Source organism: Dermacentor variabilis, chromosome 11 (genome assembly GCF_050947875.1).
Source record: "Dermacentor variabilis isolate Ectoservices chromosome 11, ASM5094787v1, whole genome shotgun sequence".
Classification (NCBI taxonomy): domain Eukaryota; kingdom Metazoa; phylum Arthropoda; class Arachnida; order Ixodida; family Ixodidae; genus Dermacentor; species Dermacentor variabilis.
Genome location: NC_134578.1, coordinates 111,782,446 through 111,800,454, shown reverse-complemented (window position 1 = coordinate 111,800,454; position 18,009 = coordinate 111,782,446). Strand labels below are relative to the sequence as shown.

Below are 18,009 nucleotides of genomic sequence, written 5' to 3'. Positions count from 1 at the left end.
AAACGGGAACGCTCCCACGCCCTCCGCAATGGGCAACAAATGCGACATCCCAGATGATTTTATGACGTCTGAAGATGTCTTTTATGTACGGGCATACAATGACCAAATAAGCCTACATGAACGTTGTGACAGCTAAACCGCATAGGTAAAGGTTATGCGTGGCTCTGCTGTTGCAAACACCACGAGAGACTAGCGGCGCTGGGGGAAGGCCAGTAAAATGGTGCCAAGTTGCAAACACGACACACGAGTGCCGGCAACGCATCCCTAAGGTTTCCGCCAAAAGGTTGTTTCGCATGGCGCGATTTTCAGTCAGCGATACAGCGAATTCCGTCGCTCAGCGACCGCCGCAACGTGGTGGGTTCTCCGCGGCTGGATTCCAACAAGTCGGTCATGCCGTCGCTGAGTCTCAGCGATCGGCGCGATGTGGGAAGGGCAATGTGGGAGGAAACAAAGCTCCGTCAAAATAGGCACTCTCCTGTGTTACGGCGCGTTGTTAGCTCTGTGGACCAATGTCGCGCGCCTGTTTTCGTTATTTTTTAATAGGGCGAACCCACCAGCGCCTGCGGCTCAGGAGCTTCATAAGCATTTTACTGCGTCTTACGCTTACACGATTCGTTTAAAAGAAGAAGCTGCGCGCTATCCGGGTCGGGAATGGACGCTGCCTCAACATAAGGCACGTGCCCACTTCACGTGCCCATCGCCACCGTCGTCAACCTCCTCATCGCTACAAATTGTGCCAGCTGCTTGTACTTCCACACGCAATAGTAGCATGTTCTCCTGCAAAAGCAAATACTCCTCCAGAAAAGAAGTTGTGGCTTCCATAGTAACAACGAAACTAGAGTGTACTAAACGAAACCACCCCACCGACGCTGCACGAGCCACACGCTCATACTTGCGGTGTTGTGCAACGTCTCACTCACCACATCTGATAGTGAAGTCTCAACGCTATTAAACGTTAAAATATGGTGTACTCATTTTATTATAGACGAATAATAGAAAAAATCTAATATAGGACTAGTTTCCATGTTGCTTTTATTTAATGGTACAGGCATGGATAGTTAGTGAGCAAGGGGCAACATTGCGCATCGCTGCGACGAAAATCGCGCTGTCGCAGACGCATGTGAAAGCTGTCAGCAAAAATCGATTCGCGACGTGCGCGGCAGAACGATTTTTTTCGTCCCAATTGCGCCATGTGAAACAACCTAAAGGCGTCCACTACGGCGTCCGCGATCCGCGTGGCCAACTCCGTAGTAAACGCCGCGGTTGTCTCAACGCTGTATAGAGCGGCGGGCGAGGCGGACATCAAGGCACGCTAGCAGCAGCCGGAGGAGAACACCCTCCTCCCTCGCCTCACCCCCCCTGCTTGGCCAACGTTGGCTTGGCGCGCCACAGGAGAAGGCACGAATCCGGGCTGCGTTCCTCGCTCGCGTACGCGCCGCTGCTTCTCCCCCGCTAGGCTCCATCCACTCTCGCCGCGTCGCTGTGCTGCGCAATGCTATTTTTATGCCTTGCTTTCACTCTCGTAGCTCTCTCTCCGCTAACTCGGGTAAGCTGCGGACGTCAAGAGAAACCCAGCGAGGCTCTAACAGGTCCACTGTAATAGAGTGCATGAAATATATTCCAGAAATTCTTCGCTGTGTACAGTAGTAAAGCTATGGAACTTTCTGAGATCACGGGAAGAAATACGTTGAAACAGGACGTCAATATTAAGTCCAGCTCCTAGGGGCTTCACTTTATAAGTTATCCTGCGTAGCTACGGAGTAACTGGAAATCTTGTTTTACGATCATCTCTAAGGCTGCGCACCTTTCTCTGGGTGCCCTTCAATTTCTTAATAAATTTAGGACAGTCTAATGTGGTAACAATCTGCGCATAGCTAGCTTGTTGTGACTTGTCGACCTGTGATTGTAAGGTCAATTCGTTTAGGGGTTCGCACAATTTTTTCTACGTTGAACCATCTCTGACGTGCTCGATTCCTATTTTCGCCAGTTTAAAGGGCACTTAACTGTAAACAAGAATAGCATTAACATATCTGCGTAGTCGATAAAAGCAGACTTGATGCGTGTTAATGGGCTATCTTGGTTCGATGAACTGTAACTAATAATCATAGGGCAAATAAAAATTATTTAACTTGATGCCTTGTCTCTTAATTTTTCTTCAAATGTGTGCGACATCGCGTTAGGCATTAGTCACGTTACGACGCAATACAGAAATTATCTACATATCTAAATATATCTTAAACAAGCTGAGAAAAATTGGCTTCCTACTCCGTCCCAAGCTTGTTCTGAAATATGTCGCTCCACATGGGAGTCACAAATAGTCTGTGCATTTAAATAAAGGAAGAAATTGGGAAGGTGAAATTATAATATTTGAGACCACATGAGATGCTTTCAAGCGATATATTTGTTAAATTCTACCCTACTGAAGCCAATCGACCTAAAGAGCATCGAACCATGAGTGCAAACCGACTAAGGAATGGATATGTCACAGTGGATCAGATCCATGTAGTAAATCGAGTAATTAAGAAATCTGGGGTGTAGTACTGCTCCTAGTTGATATCACAGATTACAGGACGGCGTTCGCTTCAGTAAGGATACAATCAGTCACCGCGGCGCTGTCTAGTCAAGGAGTACGGGAATCACATGTAAATATCCTTGTGAATGTGTATAAATAATACTCAACTACCTCAATTCTTCACAAATAAGCGGAAAAATACTAAACAAGAAAGTGGTCAGGCTGGCACATACAGACAACTTCTACAATATTATTCACTGCATGCTTAGGAGCTTTAGGGTGGTTAGAATGGGAACAGTTAGCAGTGAGGATCAAAGGAGACCATATCTTCCACGTGCAGTCTGCAAATGACGCTCTCTTTTCCACCATTGCTGTAAATGACTAGCAAGAAATTATTGAGTACTTTAGCTGATAAAGTGTAAGAGTACCTTTGAAAACAGTTATGAAACATGCTGACTACTATTGAGAATTGTAGAGCACGAGAATTTGTGATTAACACTCAACCTCTAAAATATATCCACAAGTAACATTTACTATACTAATTACTCACAGGTGAGCGGGGCAACAGGAAATAAGTTTACAAAAGAATCCTGATGGGACAGACCGCATAGGGCCGGCATTAACAAATCAGGACCGCCAGCCTGAAATCAATGCTTTCTACCGGCACTAAGGAATGGGAAAAAACTGGGGTTAGCAAAGAAGCTCGCGAAGCAGTCAACGAGTGATTCAACGTAAAATGTAGGCATATCGTTAAGAGATAGCAAGACAGCGGTGTTGATTAAAGAGCGAACTTTCGTAACCGATATTATAGTTCATACAAGGAAGAAGAAATGGAGATGGCTTGACCATATGTGATGCACAATACAGATAAGCGATGGTCTACAACAATTACAAATAAGCGCCTAGAGAAAGCAAGTAAAGGCAAGTACAGCACGTTACTAAGTGTTGAGAAGAAGTCTGGAAATTTGCAGGCGTGACATAGTGTCGATTGCGCTAAAGAGGGGTAATTGGAGATCGCCGGGAGAAGCCTCCACCTTGGAATAAGCATAAGTAGGCTGACGATGATTATGATTCTACTCTAAATACCTTCTTGTTTCACGCGTGTAATCTGCTTGTAAAATGCCCAAAGTGCAAATAGGATGCGAGTAATTTTGTCGCGGTAGATGTTCGCCGTTATACGCATGACTGATGAAATTTGTACTGGTGCCCTTAAGTTTATTCCAGCGTCAGTGTCAGATAAATATCAAAACTCACTGCAAGCATTACACGATGTTACGCACACATTACACACCTCGCGTGCCTACGTTTTTGATGTGCAGGTAACCTTTCCCGGCTTCGGCATGGACCACCTCAACCTTACGGAGGACTGCCTTTATCTCAACGTATGGGTCCCCGAGCTCGCCAGGAACGCCGGTTCAAGTCGACCGGTCTTGATCTGGATCCACGGAGGGGGCTTCGCGTTCGGCAGCGCCAATGAGGCGAATTACAGCGGAGCCGTGCTTACTGCGTTCGCGGAGGTCCTTGTCGTGTCTATGAATTACCGCCTAAGTATCCTGGGCTTCCTGAACGCGAACTCCCCAGATGCGCCGGGGAACGTCGGTCTTCTAGACCAAGTCATGGCGCTGAAGTGGGTGCAGCGGAACATCGAATTTTTCGGAGGCGACCCGCAACAAGTCACATTATTCGGAGAGAGTGCGGGGTCAATGAGCGTGCACGCACACATCATGTCACCGATGAGCGAGAGTCTCTTCAAGAGAGCACTCTTGATGAGTGGCACTATGTACAGCATCGACACGTGGGACACCGTACATGAGAGCATGGTCAAGGGTGACAAGGTGGCTGCCATCGTCGGCTGCTCCGAGGGGGGTACGATCGACCTGTCTTCCAATCCACAGAATATCATAAATTGCCTCCGCAACAAGTCCACAGAGGAGCTCGTTGCCGCGGCTGGACAGAGTGTGGCCCCCAAACTTATGTCTTTCTTTCCAACCTATCACGACGCCTTCCTCCCCAGGAATCCAATAGAGGCAATGAAGCGTGGTTTTTTCACGCCTGTCGATGTCATGGCGGGAGTCACTTCCGACGAAGCGGCTATCTTGTTCATGTTCCCGCCGGTGCCTGACTTCATAATTGAAGACCTTGTTTCGGTGTCTCCAAATAGAGTCACTGAGTCTCTTGAAGCCTGTTTGTCACGTTTGTGGAAGCAAGACACACCAGACGTGCTACGAATGTACGTTGACGACGCACCGCAAGGTGACAACAACGCTCTGAGGAGGCAGTACGTCGACTTCACGTCGGACAGGGTTTTCAACTGCCCGTTACGGTTCATGGCAGACAAGCACAGCGAACGGGGAGGAAAAGTGTTCGCCTACGTCTTCGCCCACAAGTCGGCGACAGCCACTCTGCCTGGCTGGATGGGGACGCCCCATTGCTTCGAAATACCGTTCGTTTTCGGAGAGAAGTACGCCGCGGAGCCAGCGTCGCGGGACGGCCGCATGAGTGAGGCCTTCATGCGGATGGTGGCCACCTTCTCTGAAAATGGGTTTGTTACGTTTTCTCACCTTCACTTGACTAAGAACCAATCTATGTTTAGTGTGAGCATGTCCGGAGGCATATACTTAACTGAAATATAACGTATTTGTTTTCACTTACCGAAAGTGCACAGGAATGAAGTAATCACGAACACCGTCATGGCGCATGCACTCCCCATTACGTTGACCGCTTTGAGTTCCGCAAAGTGCACCTAAATGTCAAAACACAAACCATGTACTCCGAACACCTTCGTACTGCGGCTGACAGGAGTGGGAAGGAAACCTGTGATCTCGTTTTCAGACGATATAATGCATTTTCGTCCCGTATGTTTGTAAACGTTATAACTAAGTTTCAACAACTCGAGTAAAACAAGAATAAACAGAGATACGAATAACTGAGAGAAAGCGCTGACAAAATACTGACTTTTTATTTGAAGCACGCCAGCTTTTATATTTATTGCTCAGAATATGCATGGGTACACACCGCCCCCCCCCCCCCAGATACGTATACGTTTCACAGTCATAGCCTACGATGCAAAAAATGGCATTTCTCTTTCTGACAAAGCACTAGAGGCACGCTTGCACAGCTCTGTCCGGCCTTTCTAATATAAAAGGCCTCCGTTATTTTGACTCCCCTCTTAGTTTTTCTGCTCCCTAGGAACGCGTGCGTGTTTGTGTGTGTGTGCGTGTGTGCGTGTGTGCGTGTGCGTGTGTGCGTGTGCGTGTGTGCGTGTGCGTGTGCGTGTGTGCGTGTGTGTGTGTGTGTGTGTGTGTGTGTGTGTGTGTGTGTGTGTGTGTGTGTGTGTGTGTGTGTGTGTGTGTGTGTGTGCGCGTGTGTGTGTGCGTGTGCGTGTGCGTGTGTGTGTGTGTGTGTGCGTGTGTGTGTGTGTTTATGTATGTATGTATGTATGTTTAGATATTCTCATACATGGGATGCATGAGTGCGTTTTTTCGGCTCGCGTACGAATCCGCAAGGCAAGATAGTGTAATCGTTCATGACATCCACGACAGTTACTGCGATACTGTTTGGCTCTGTAGTTAATACAAGATCTAAAAGTAAATTTCCGCGTGTTGAAGCAGACAGCACTTGGTGTAATTCAAATGACTACAGTACATCACAAAAATCTTGTCATTCACGCTTCATTGAGCTACCTACAGGCCTGCATGGCATCTATTAAATAGCTGGATAATTGAAATAGACAGCTAAAATATTGACGAAGTTGGGTACTTGTTTTGGATAAAAGTTCAGGCACTCTCAAAATTCCTCAGATGAATCAGGTGGGCCATAGCAGACGCGAATTACACAGGTGTATGCGCGAGGACAACCATAGGGCTGCCCACAAAGTTTCGAGGCACGAATGAATATGAAAAATGTAAGTTTTCTTAATGTTTTTTACTGCCAATTAGCGCACCGTCACATCACAACTTCACCCTATATTTTCAGAATAGTGTAAATTGACGACATAATGACAACTCTCAGTCTACACTATCTGGTGATAGCCAGATTTCTGCGTCTGAAACTGTGTCTGCTGAAGATGATTCAACGTAGCAACACAGCTGATCTGGCTTATGATACAGACAACGGAAGGCTGACACAAGAATTGACAGAGAAGAGTCCTGGCTTTCGTGTTTTCGTCACTGGGTTTTAGAGGGTGCAGGGTGCTTCGAAAGGGCCGCTACCCTGCTTATGTTACGGCCGAGGGTGTAAATTTTGTTCTCTAGGACAATCTTTTGAAATACAAGCTTGGCTTTGTAGCCAGACTTTCACTCAGTACAAGCTAAGTCTATTAGCTTCTGCCTTATAAGTTACATCCTGGTCTAAATGTCTTCTTCAGTCTAAACACCTGGGGATTTTAGTTTTTCCAGTTTAGGTGCATTTTTCAGTGTGTTACTTTTGTCATTGAAGTGGAGGAATTTCACAATGATCGACCGAGGGTAATCTCGCATTTGAGTCCCAATTCTATGGGCACGCTCGATTTTTCAACTCCGTCACAACAACTTCCGTGTCCTTCCATGACTCTGAAGATTGCTCAAGGATTCCTTTTAAAATAAGGTTATTGCGACGCATTCTGTTATTGAGGTCTGCAACTACTAAGCTTCACTATATGTAGCACTTCACTAATTAGGACATGTATTTAATTTTGCATCCCCCGTACCCGTAAAAGAGTCCCAGTTGCCTAGGAAAAATATATTCAGCATTACCGCTCAGCTGTACGAAATATTTTACATCAATTTGCTTTATTTTATTGATTTGCTTCCTTATTTACGGTCGAGGGATGATTCAACACTTGGAATGGAATCAGGCGTAGACCACGGCTATATTGTTATACCTCTGTAAATGGGTAATATAAGGCGTAAAGGGGAGGGGGGGCTAATATAATAAACATTGACCATTCCATTGGCAGTGGGCGTTCCAGACAAACAAAGATAAACATTGGACCACTCAAAAGAGCGCAATGTCGGGTTATCTCTTTGTTAAATACCATGTGACTGTCACAAGCCCACACAATGATTCCACAGCGTGTGCGAGTAGCTGGAACGCCTGTGTTTGTGGTTGAGGGCTTGCGGTATACCATACATGTAGTATGAGGACTTCGTTCACAATCAGTGCTCCTTTATTTCCCCTTTTCGGGGTTGCCATTATTACATACAACCGTCGTATTAGCGCACGGTCAAACTCAGGCTTATTATACAGCTTAAAGCTTCGAGCATAATCACCATTGGATGGTGTTACGAAAGAGACTCATACAAACTTAATAGCTTGTTCTGAAACGGGAGCTCTGGCCTTCGACAAAACAAGCCACTTCTTTTCGGCCTTAAATGAAAGCGTACGGAGATCATTATTGTTGCACGTTGGCATAAGATCCACTGCAAAAATCAACCAATAACTTGCCAATGCAGCCATTCAGATATCACAAGCCACACTCGGTCACCGACTGCGGGGCGACTCTTTAACTTTCCCTCAAAGCGTCAATTTCCTTTCGAGACATGTTAATGGCTAGTTGTTCAGCACTGATGTCGGACATCTTGGCTATATTCAAGCTGGGTGACTTAGATTGCGCAATTTGATCAAGAACAGCGGTCAATTAGCTTCCGCGGCATATGAGTCCAACTCTGCCAAATAGTCCCTCTTCAGCAGATAAGAAACACTTTTCTGCAGTACGATGGCTGGTGCTTTTTCAGTAAATTGTACTGTATTAGGCAAAGTTCGTAAAGCTACTTCCCCGAGTGCCACTCCTTCAGGCGACTGATCTTATTTGAACCTCCTCTAGTATATGAACAGTGAACTCGTTCTCGAGCCACAGCAAGTGTTGTTCATCCTCATCACGGATGCGTGCCATGTATCGGCTTCATAGGAAGCGTCATGGACGTGAAAACGTTCATCAATCTTTTTCCTTTAGTGACTGCTAGTGCATGCTTCTGGATTAACATACATGGCACGCTCTCCAGTTGAGCGATGCTGCTTATAAATTCGCCTTATAATGCGATGTAATTAGACATTTTTGCACACTAGCAGCATCAGTACTTCGTGGTATGATCACTAGGTCCATAGCTATAGATTGAAGAGAACGACGACGAAATTTCCTATCAGTAATTTCATAGCGAAGCTGTTAAGGGCTACTTTCTCCAGTATTGTGTCGGTCTTCAGAAAAAAAAACTATCGTCAGCATTTGCTCCGGCATCGTCGTCTTCTTCCACAGCTGGCTCGTTGGTGCCCCTCGGCGATACTGCGCGAACGTGCTCGTGCCACTGTTCCCGCGTTCGTCGTCGTGATTAATTAATTATTTACCAAGAACACAAACACGTAACCCATAATTGAGAAATACTGGAGAATAATTTAGATGTAATAATAATAATAATAATAATAATAATAATAATAATAATAATAATAATACGCGAAAGAAGAACATAAATGAGAAATAACAAAGTGTCGGGATTTTCCCAGTGATAAACACCGGGGCCGCGCGATTAAGCTTCTCTTGTTAACCACCCGTACGGAGTGCTTGGGCTGATCGTTATTTAGCTGTATCTTAACTGATTCACTGGTTAAACAGAAGACAATATATACATTCAATTGTGCAGGGTGACTGCGATAAAGATCGAGGCTTGCCGATCAAGATCAGACTGTTATTTTCGACATAGTGGCTAGCGTTTACTGTGGAAAACCATTACGCATAGATCACTTCGCGGCAGACAAGGAGTTGCTCTTGATTTCCTAATTGCAGTGTATTTTTCTGCTTGTGTTTGAATAGTAAGCACGCACTTATTTGTTCAGCCAAGAGTGTTTTCATTTTAAATCACATGTATCCTCTCAAAAAATTATCTTTTGTTCAACCGTAGCGGAAGCATCTCTGCCTGAGAATACCCTCGACTTCGTCATGGCGCCTTTCATGGTGCTGTTCGGTGCGCTGTTCAGCACCTCCTAGCAGGTGCGTAGTTGCTGTTCGGAAGAAACGAACATGGTTTGAGGCCTTTTGAGTCACGTCATAAATAAAAACCTGAAAATAAGCCGACAACTTCAACAACGATTGCGATACTACCTTATGCGAAATTTGAACGCCGCTCTACATGTGTTTTCATTTCGCGATATATTGGCTGTCACGGGCGATCCGTCTTATGCAGCCGGTTGCGAACGGAGCGAAGTGTGGCGCCACTGCCTCGCTAATCGTGAGACCGCGAGAGCTAGCGCGTGGGTGACGCGCGGGTGCGATTCGCATCAGCCGCCGCCGACAGACCTCCCAGACGATGCGCGCAACTATGGCGCTTTTCCTCTCACTCTTTCTACAGAGTATCCTCTTCCGCTTTCAGTCTCATGGTTCAGCTGCATCTCCTCCTCCGCATTCGTCCTCGCACCTTTCATCCCCGTCTGCGTACCGGGCTCGCTTTGTTCTTTCGCTGCGCTCCTCTGCTCGCTTACGAGGGACGACGACGACGTCCGCGCTATGTCAGGGAGTCAGAGATTTATCTGCAGTATGATTACTGTGCACACACTTTACGTAAAGGAAGGCTTTTCTGGGCAACGACAAAACAATATAAAGAGGGAGGTAGAAAGGCAATTGTTGTTGACGACAAACTTCGTCTTTAGAGTAACCCTGTAATACCGGGATGTTTTATCGAACGCGCGTAAGGACGCGTCACAAGACAGAAGCACTGATCAAGGCAGACAGCGTGTAGGGGAACACCATCTTCGGTTACTTTGTTTTAGCGCACGACGCGCAGTTAAGAAAATCGACAAACTGCAACACATTTTGCTCACACATGACGGACAAATATGTGTGATAACTGAGTATTTGTGGCATGATGCCACTATCAAGGCGAGATCGTAACGCCTGGTTATCAGCTTTACTCAAAGAGTTTCCTACAATAACTACTAGAGGGAACTATGGCGCTGTAGCCGTTGAGCCACCATGGGAATGATGGGTAATACATCAATTTGTCTGTTCTTCCTGCTTGTTATTTCCGACGTCCTTGTGGCTTTCTTTGTTACACTTTATCTCATGACTGTCTATGCGTTTCTAAGTGCCGAAGACTGCAAACACGTTCAATCGCTGCTAATTGCAGTAGTTCGTCCTGTAATAGTAGTCAAATCGAAAGACGCCAAGCGTCCCAATGCGCTGGCTTGTCCGCGAGAAACTCTCAAGGGCATTTTATGCTACTTCTCAATGCATACGTTCGTGGCGTGATGGTTTGTATAGCGGCCTTCTGTGGTAGAGGTCCACATTTGAAATGAAATCCTACCGTCGAACAATTTGATTATTTTTATTTAACTTAATTATTTATTACACGGTATTTTGGCAAAAAACGCCGAGTTTACAATGTCAAGGAGCCTTGATAAGCCACAAGGATGAAGTTTAGGCAAATCCCTGTACTACCCTTCATTCACATACTGGCTGAACTATCGCGCTTATGGCTGCCGTAGACACTAGCACCAAAGTTCACTCGAGTATAAAACTCTATGGCTTTACCATTGTGCCACGAATGTCCTTGCGGTGGTGTCACCATCGTTACAACGCATGACCTTGAACTCGCAGTTGCTGAGCGATTTCTTTTGCATGAGTGTTTACTTTCGAGACATTCAGTTTTTGGTGCTTCATTTTTTTCTGTGTGTTGTATCGAAGATATGAGGCTGATGACTACTACCTTATTTTATAATCACATTTCGCGGCTTAGTAATAACTTAATATTACCAGCTGACTTCAATGTTCCCGCAATTGACTTGAATGCTATTAATTAAGGATCCCCTAATCATATGGCAAAGATTTCGGCACAATGTTTTCACTTAGCCCTGACGAAATCGTCAAGGAATCCACACGCGGGACTTCAATAGTACATGTTGTATTTGTAACGGAATTGTTTGCTGGAGCGTTGGTTCCAACTGAACCTTATATTTCAGACCCCAAACTAATCTCTTTTGTGTGGGATGGACCCGGCTGGTAAGCTAATAGGAAAAAGTCGACTACAGTAGTTGCATTACTTCACCAGAATGTGTTGCAATAGATTATTTGCGCATGCATCTTCCCACAATTGAGAGCGATGTTGAGAGCTGTTAGCGCCACTTTCGCAACTGCGGATTTCTGTACTGAAACAAGGGGCGACTTAACAAAGTGCATGTTTGCAACAGCACACCCCACCACACAGCACCACAGCGCACTACACCATACTGTCCACTAGCACATATGGACACTGGCTGGCTAGAAGAAGAAAACCGGCTGCAGGTGGCACAACCGGCAGCGAAAGACGTCAGGGATACAGAGCGCGCTGACCAGCTAGAAGATGTAGAGGGCCTGATGGAGGCACCACGCAGCGTGGTGCCATCTCTCGACGAGACGCAAAACGCGCGCACAGGCTACCTTGTCTCAGCGCCAAAGAGAGAGAGAGAGAGAACCTCTTACAAAAACAGAATTTCGCCGGCCCGTATACAACCGCCGACATGCTAAAAACATGTCAGTGAAGTGTATGGTGACTTTATGTCCCTCTTGAACGTCCCTATTGGAAATGACAAATAATATTTCAGCGTACGCAAAGTTACTGCTTCAGTGATATTGTGAACAAGCATTAGAGAGAACTCGGAAGCAATATTTTTTCTAAGTTGTTTTCGCAGAAACTAACGCATATAATGCGGTACTGTACAAAGGGGTCGAGGCACGCATTGGGGAATAAATATTGAGGAGGGGCTAAGTGAAGCCGGAAATCGGCGTTGCTGCGCCATCATATTGGGTCAGTACTCCTCTCTTGTTTACCATCATCATCATCAGCAGCAGCACCAGCAGCAGCCTGGTTACGCCCACTGCAGGGCAGAGGCCTCTCCCATACTTCTCCAACTACCCCGGTCATGTACTAAATGTGGCCATGTCGTCCCTGCAAACTTGTTAATCTCATCCGCCCCCCTAACTTTCTGCCTCCCCCTGCTACGCTTCCCTTCCCTTGGAATCCACTCCGTAACCATCAATCATCATTATCAGCCTGGTTACGCCCACTGCAGGGCAAATGCCTCTCCCATACTTCTCCAACTACCCCGGTCATGAACCAATTGTGGCCATGATGTCCCTGCAAACTTGGTAATCTTATACGCCCACCTAACTTTCTGCCGCCCTCTGCTACGCTTCCCTTCTCTTGGAATCCAGTCCGAAACTCCTAATGACAATCGGTTATCTTGCCTCCTCATTACGTGTCCTGCCCATGCCCATTTCTTTTTCTTGATTTCAACTAAGATATCATTAACTCGCGTTTGTTCCCTCACCCAATCAGCTCTTTTCTTATCCCTTAACGTTACACCTATCATTCTTCTTTCCATAGCTCGTAGCGTTGTCCTCAATTTAAGTAGAACCCTTTTCGTAAGCCTCCAGGTTTCTGCCCCGTACGTGAGTACTGGCAAGACACAGCTGTTATAAACTTTTCTCTTAAGGGATAATGGCAACCTGCTATTCATGATCTGAGAATGCCTGCCAAAGGCACCCCAGCCCATTCTTATTCTTCTGGTTATTTCAGTCTCATGATCCGGATCCGTGGTCACTACCTGCCCTAAGTAGATGTATTCCCTTACCACTTCCAGTGCTTCGCTACCTATCGTAAACTGCTGTTCTCTTCCGAGACTGTTAAACAATACTTTAGTTTTCTGCAGATTAATTTTCAGACCCACCCTTCTGCTTTGCCTCTCCAGGTCAGTGAGCATGCATTGCAATTGGTCTCCTGAGTTACTAAGCAAGGCAATATCATCAGCGAATCGCAAGTTGCTAAGGTATTCTCCATCAACTTTTATCCCCAATTCTTCCCACTCCAGGCCTCTGAATACCTCCTATAAACATGCTGTGAATAGCATTGGAGATATCGTATCTCCCTGTCTGACGCCTTTCTTTATAGGGATTTTGTTGGTTTCTTTGTGGAGGACTACGGTGGCTGTGGAGCCGCTATATATATCTTCCAGTATCTTTACACATGGCTCATCTACACCCTGATTCCGTAATGCCTCCATGACTGCTGAGGTTTCGACTGAATCAAACGCTTTCTCGTAATCAATGAAAGCTATATATAAGGGTTGGTTATATTCTGCACATTTCTCTATCACTTGATTGATAGTGTGAATATGGTCTATTGTTGAGTAGCCTTTACGGAATCCTGCCTGGTCCTTTGGTTGACAGAAGTCTAAGGTGTTCCTGATTCTATTTGCGATTACCTTAGTAAATAGTTTGTAGGCAACGGACAGTAAGCTGGTCGGTCTATAATTTTTCAAGTCTTTGGCGTCCCCTTTCTTATGGATTAGGATTATGTTAGCCTTTTTCCAAGATTCCGGTGCGCTCGAAATCATGAGGCATTGCGTATACAGGGCGGCCAATCTTTCTAGGACAGTGTTCCCACCATCCTTCAACAAATCTGCTGTTACCTGATTCTCCCCAGCTGCCTTCCCCCTTTGCATAGCTCCCAAAGATTTCTTTGCTTCTTCCGGTGTTACCTGTGGGATTTTGAATTCCTCTAGAATAATCTCTCTTCCATTATCGTCGTGGGCGCCACTGGTACTGTATAAATCTCTATAGAACTCTTCAGCCATTTGAACTATCTCATCCATATTAGTAGTGATATTGCCGGCTTTGTCTCCTAATGCATACCTCTGATGCTTGCCAATTCCAAGTTTTTTCTTCACTGCTTTTATGCTTCCTCCGTTCCTGAGAGCATGTTCAATTCTGTCCATATTATACTTCCTTATGTCAGCTGTCTTACGCTTGTTGATTATTTTCGAAAGTTCTGCCAGTTCTATTCTAGCTGTAGGGTTAGAGGCTTTCATACATTGGCGTTTCTTGATCAGATCTTTCGTCTCCTGCGATAGCTTACTGGTATCCTGTCTAACGGAGTTACCACCGACTTCTATTGCCAACTCCTTAATGATGCCGACAAGATTGTCGTTCATTGCTTCAACACTAAGGTCCTCTTCCTGAGTTAAAGCCGTATACCTGTTCTGTAACTTGATCTGGAATTCCTCTATTTTCCCTCTTACCGCTAACTCATTGATCGGCTTCTTATGTACCAGTTTCTTCCGTTCGCTCCTCATGTCTAGGCTAATTCGAGTTCTTACCATCCTATGGTCACTGCAGCGCACCTTGCTGAGGACGTCCACATCTTGTATGATGCCAGGGTTAGCGCAGATTATGAAGTCTATTTCATTTCTAGTCTCGCCATTCGGGCTCCTCCACGTCCACTTTCCGTTATCGCGCTTGCGAAAGAAGGTATTCATTATCCGCATATTATTCTGTTCCGTAAACTCTACTAATAACTCTCCGCTGCTATTCCTAGTGCCTATGCCATATTCCCCCATTGCCTTGTCTCCAAACTGCTTCTTGCCTACCTTGGCATTGAAGTCGCCCATCAGTAAACTGTATTTCGTTTTCACTTTACCCATCGCCGATTCCACGTCTTCATAGAAGCTTTCGACTTCCTGGTCATCATGACTGGATGTAGGGGCGTAGACCTGTACTACATTCATTTTGTACCACTTATTAAGTTTCACGACAAGACCTGCCACCCTCTCGTTAATGCTCTCGTTAATAGCAGCGTTACTAAAACGCAAAAGAAAATTTATTGCGTACCGTTTGTACATCAATTTTATTTTCTAGTCAAATCTCACTGAATTTGCAGAGTGTGTAAAACAAAACCGGACATATTCATTGGCACCCACTTTTGCTCAAACTATAGCATTCCTACAACAATGAATGATTGGAACTCCCTACCAGTAAGTCTTTTTGAGTGCTATAAGTTTGCTCACCAGCTCGATAACATTCTTTTGTTAATGTGTACACTACGCTCCAACAGAATGTGATCGTAATTTGGGTTACTTATTGTACTTATTTATGCTGCTTTATTTATTCCAGTATAATTGTCTCTGTTAATTTGTATCTTAAGTTCTCTATGATATGTATTGTGTACAATTGTATTTTACCCATTTCTGCTGAAAGGTGTATTCATGCTCATGTACTGTTGTTTGTGATGTTTTAATTATTTGGTTGCGTTCATTCTAGGGTGAAAAAGGCCTGCAGTATTTGTGAATAAATAAAACTTAAAAAGAACTCGCCATCCCCGCCCTGCAAAAGTGAATGTTCAGCGAAGCTGTTGAAAACCACCAGTCCAACTGCTGAGGGTTGTGTGCAATGCTATATTGCTTTAGAGTAACGGTTGTAGTGCTAGTTTAAAGTAATAGTAGGAATGGGAGTAATCTTAATTGCGAAGGCACGCCTTCACCCATTGGCGGTGCCGCAACAAAATTGAAATCAGTTGCTAGGCTGCTCATTTTATATACGAAAGGCTAGGGACGTCACACACCACGTCGCAAGCTAGCGTCGTTGCGGCAGCTTGCGCAGCAGTAATCCTTATCAGGCAACGGATACGGGGAGCCTCACGTGCTTCGAATTGCTATCATAAGCGCCTTGTCACGAATTATGTGCTTCGGATGCTTGTTCTGAGCCTGTTCTTTATTCAAACATATGTTGTTCTTTGTGTCGTATGAGGGATTCCAAAGAATGTATGCACCGTTCGCTGCACTTTGCTGAGTGCTTGTAGCGTCTACCCTACGGGGGTATGAGCCATTACATTTTTGCTTGCTTACGGGGGTATGAGCTATCGATAGCGATAGTTTTCTGTCGACGGCCTAGAAGGAATCCGGGTATCCTAGCCATATACAGGTTCACTGTAACAAAAAATACACCGATGCCGTGGACTGCTCACATTATAAGCCTTGCCATTTCTCTTATCGTTATTTTTTACGTAAATAAGTTGCCGTGACAAGAACAACATCTGTCTTCTCCTAGGGTTCCAGAATTACCGAACAACCAGCAATGGCCACCGTACACGCGGAGTACTCCCATTATGATGATGATGGACCACGATACCTTCAACCAGACGCAGGATTTCCGTGCAAGTCACTGCGAGCGATGGAGGCCACTATTCTAAAAGAAATGAAAAAAGTGGTTTACTTATCTATGTGTATTATTATTGATCAAACCTACATTCTATGACAATGGTAGTTAAGTTGGCAAATTTGCTAGTCTTTTTCCCCTCTGGAAGAAGTAAAATTCACTTGTTCATAAATAATTTGTGCACCATTAGAAGGGTTAAGTTTTAGAGCTAATGGCAACGACAACGCATATAGCCTCCTTACAAGTATTGCAACAGTTCTCTATAAATTTTTATTCTCTTGAATTTTTCTTTGGAGCGTACACTAGATTGAGTTTGCTGTAGGACGCAATGGAATACTGTTGCGGAAGTAAACTAGAAATCTCAAAAGTGCGATTGTCACGCACCCGGTTGCACAAATGAAATCTACATGGTTTTCTCTTGAAGAAATATGCACAGTTGAACGAAAACGGGCCCTTGTCCGGCAGTCTAATCCGCGATGAACGCGCTTACGGGCTGGTCACTTTAACCCCTCAGCTAACCAGGAGGCTAGCAGATCGCAAAGCGAGGCCCAATTAAACGACAATTCGAAGTGCTAGGACAACAAATATATCCAATCAATTCTTCGAACATCCGCAATGTAGATGAATTTTCACGAAATGAAATAATTTTCTTCCATCCGCTTCGAGTTGCGCAATAATTCTGCACTGCTTTGGCACAGTGTTAGCCTCCTGGTTAGCAGATTGTCAGGTAGATATGGTCAGTAATGGTTACACTAAATGGTATTTGACCTATATAGATTTCGTCTCTCACGCCTGCGAAGTTTGATGTAGGTGACACTGTAGAACTGTCAAATATTCCCTGCAAAGAAAGGTATTCGGACAAGGCGCCTCTAGGACCGGACATGTGGGGAAACAGGAGAAGTCTCGGAGTACAAGTGTAATAGTGCAGAGCACGTAGAAATAAAATCAGAAGTGCTTACACATGCTGCTCTCTCACGGACAAAAGGGTGGTGAGATCGCGTACAGGGGTTACCTTGAACCAGTGGTGGTCGGTGGCACTTACGCTGAAATGTCCTAAAAACAGCTCATTTTGGTAGCCATCAACAGGAAAAGTAAGTGTGCACATAAAATAACCAGGGACAAAATAACAGGGATGGCAGTCATCTATTCATGAAACGGTGGTGTCAAAGAATAGTACAGTAAGCTGAACAGTACTGTAATCTCTCAAGAAGAAACGAGAAAGGTAGGGTGTGTTAATAAACGAATCACTTAGCACTTTTGGTTAAGAACAGATGGAAAAAGCACTAGAAAAAAGTACCAGGCTAAATTTTATAGACGAAGAGATAGCAAGCACAGCAGCTAGCATTTGGAAGACAACAGAAAGTAAGGAAAACTCAATAGTTCAGGCCTATATGCAAGATGATAACTGATGTTAGGAGCAAATAATTGTATGTGCTTTTTTCTGTATTAACGAGATTTCCCTTTTTTTTCTGCAACGAAGAACTACATAAATTTCACTTCCTTCGAAAGGAAGGCAAGATAGGTGAAAGCCACCAAGAACTTTGACAGCCGCTAAATCGCAATC

At 45.0% G+C, this 18,009-nt stretch overlaps 1 protein-coding gene across 2 annotated transcripts in view; it reads left to right on the top strand.

The window, feature by feature from the left end:
• Positions 1-16,507, top strand: part of LOC142564051 (acetylcholinesterase-like) — a 37,602-nt gene extending 21,095 nt beyond the window's left edge. For both annotated transcript variants that reach the window (XM_075674869.1, XM_075674870.1), the window contains exons 3-4: positions 3,832-5,054; positions 16,338-16,507. In XM_075674869.1, the coding sequence (XP_075530984.1) occupies positions 3,832-5,054; positions 16,338-16,479 (1,365 nt within the window). In that variant the 3' untranslated portion in view covers positions 16,480-16,507. The remainder of the gene's footprint in view (positions 1-3,831; positions 5,055-16,337) is intronic.
• Positions 16,508-18,009: the final 1,502 nt, after the last annotated feature.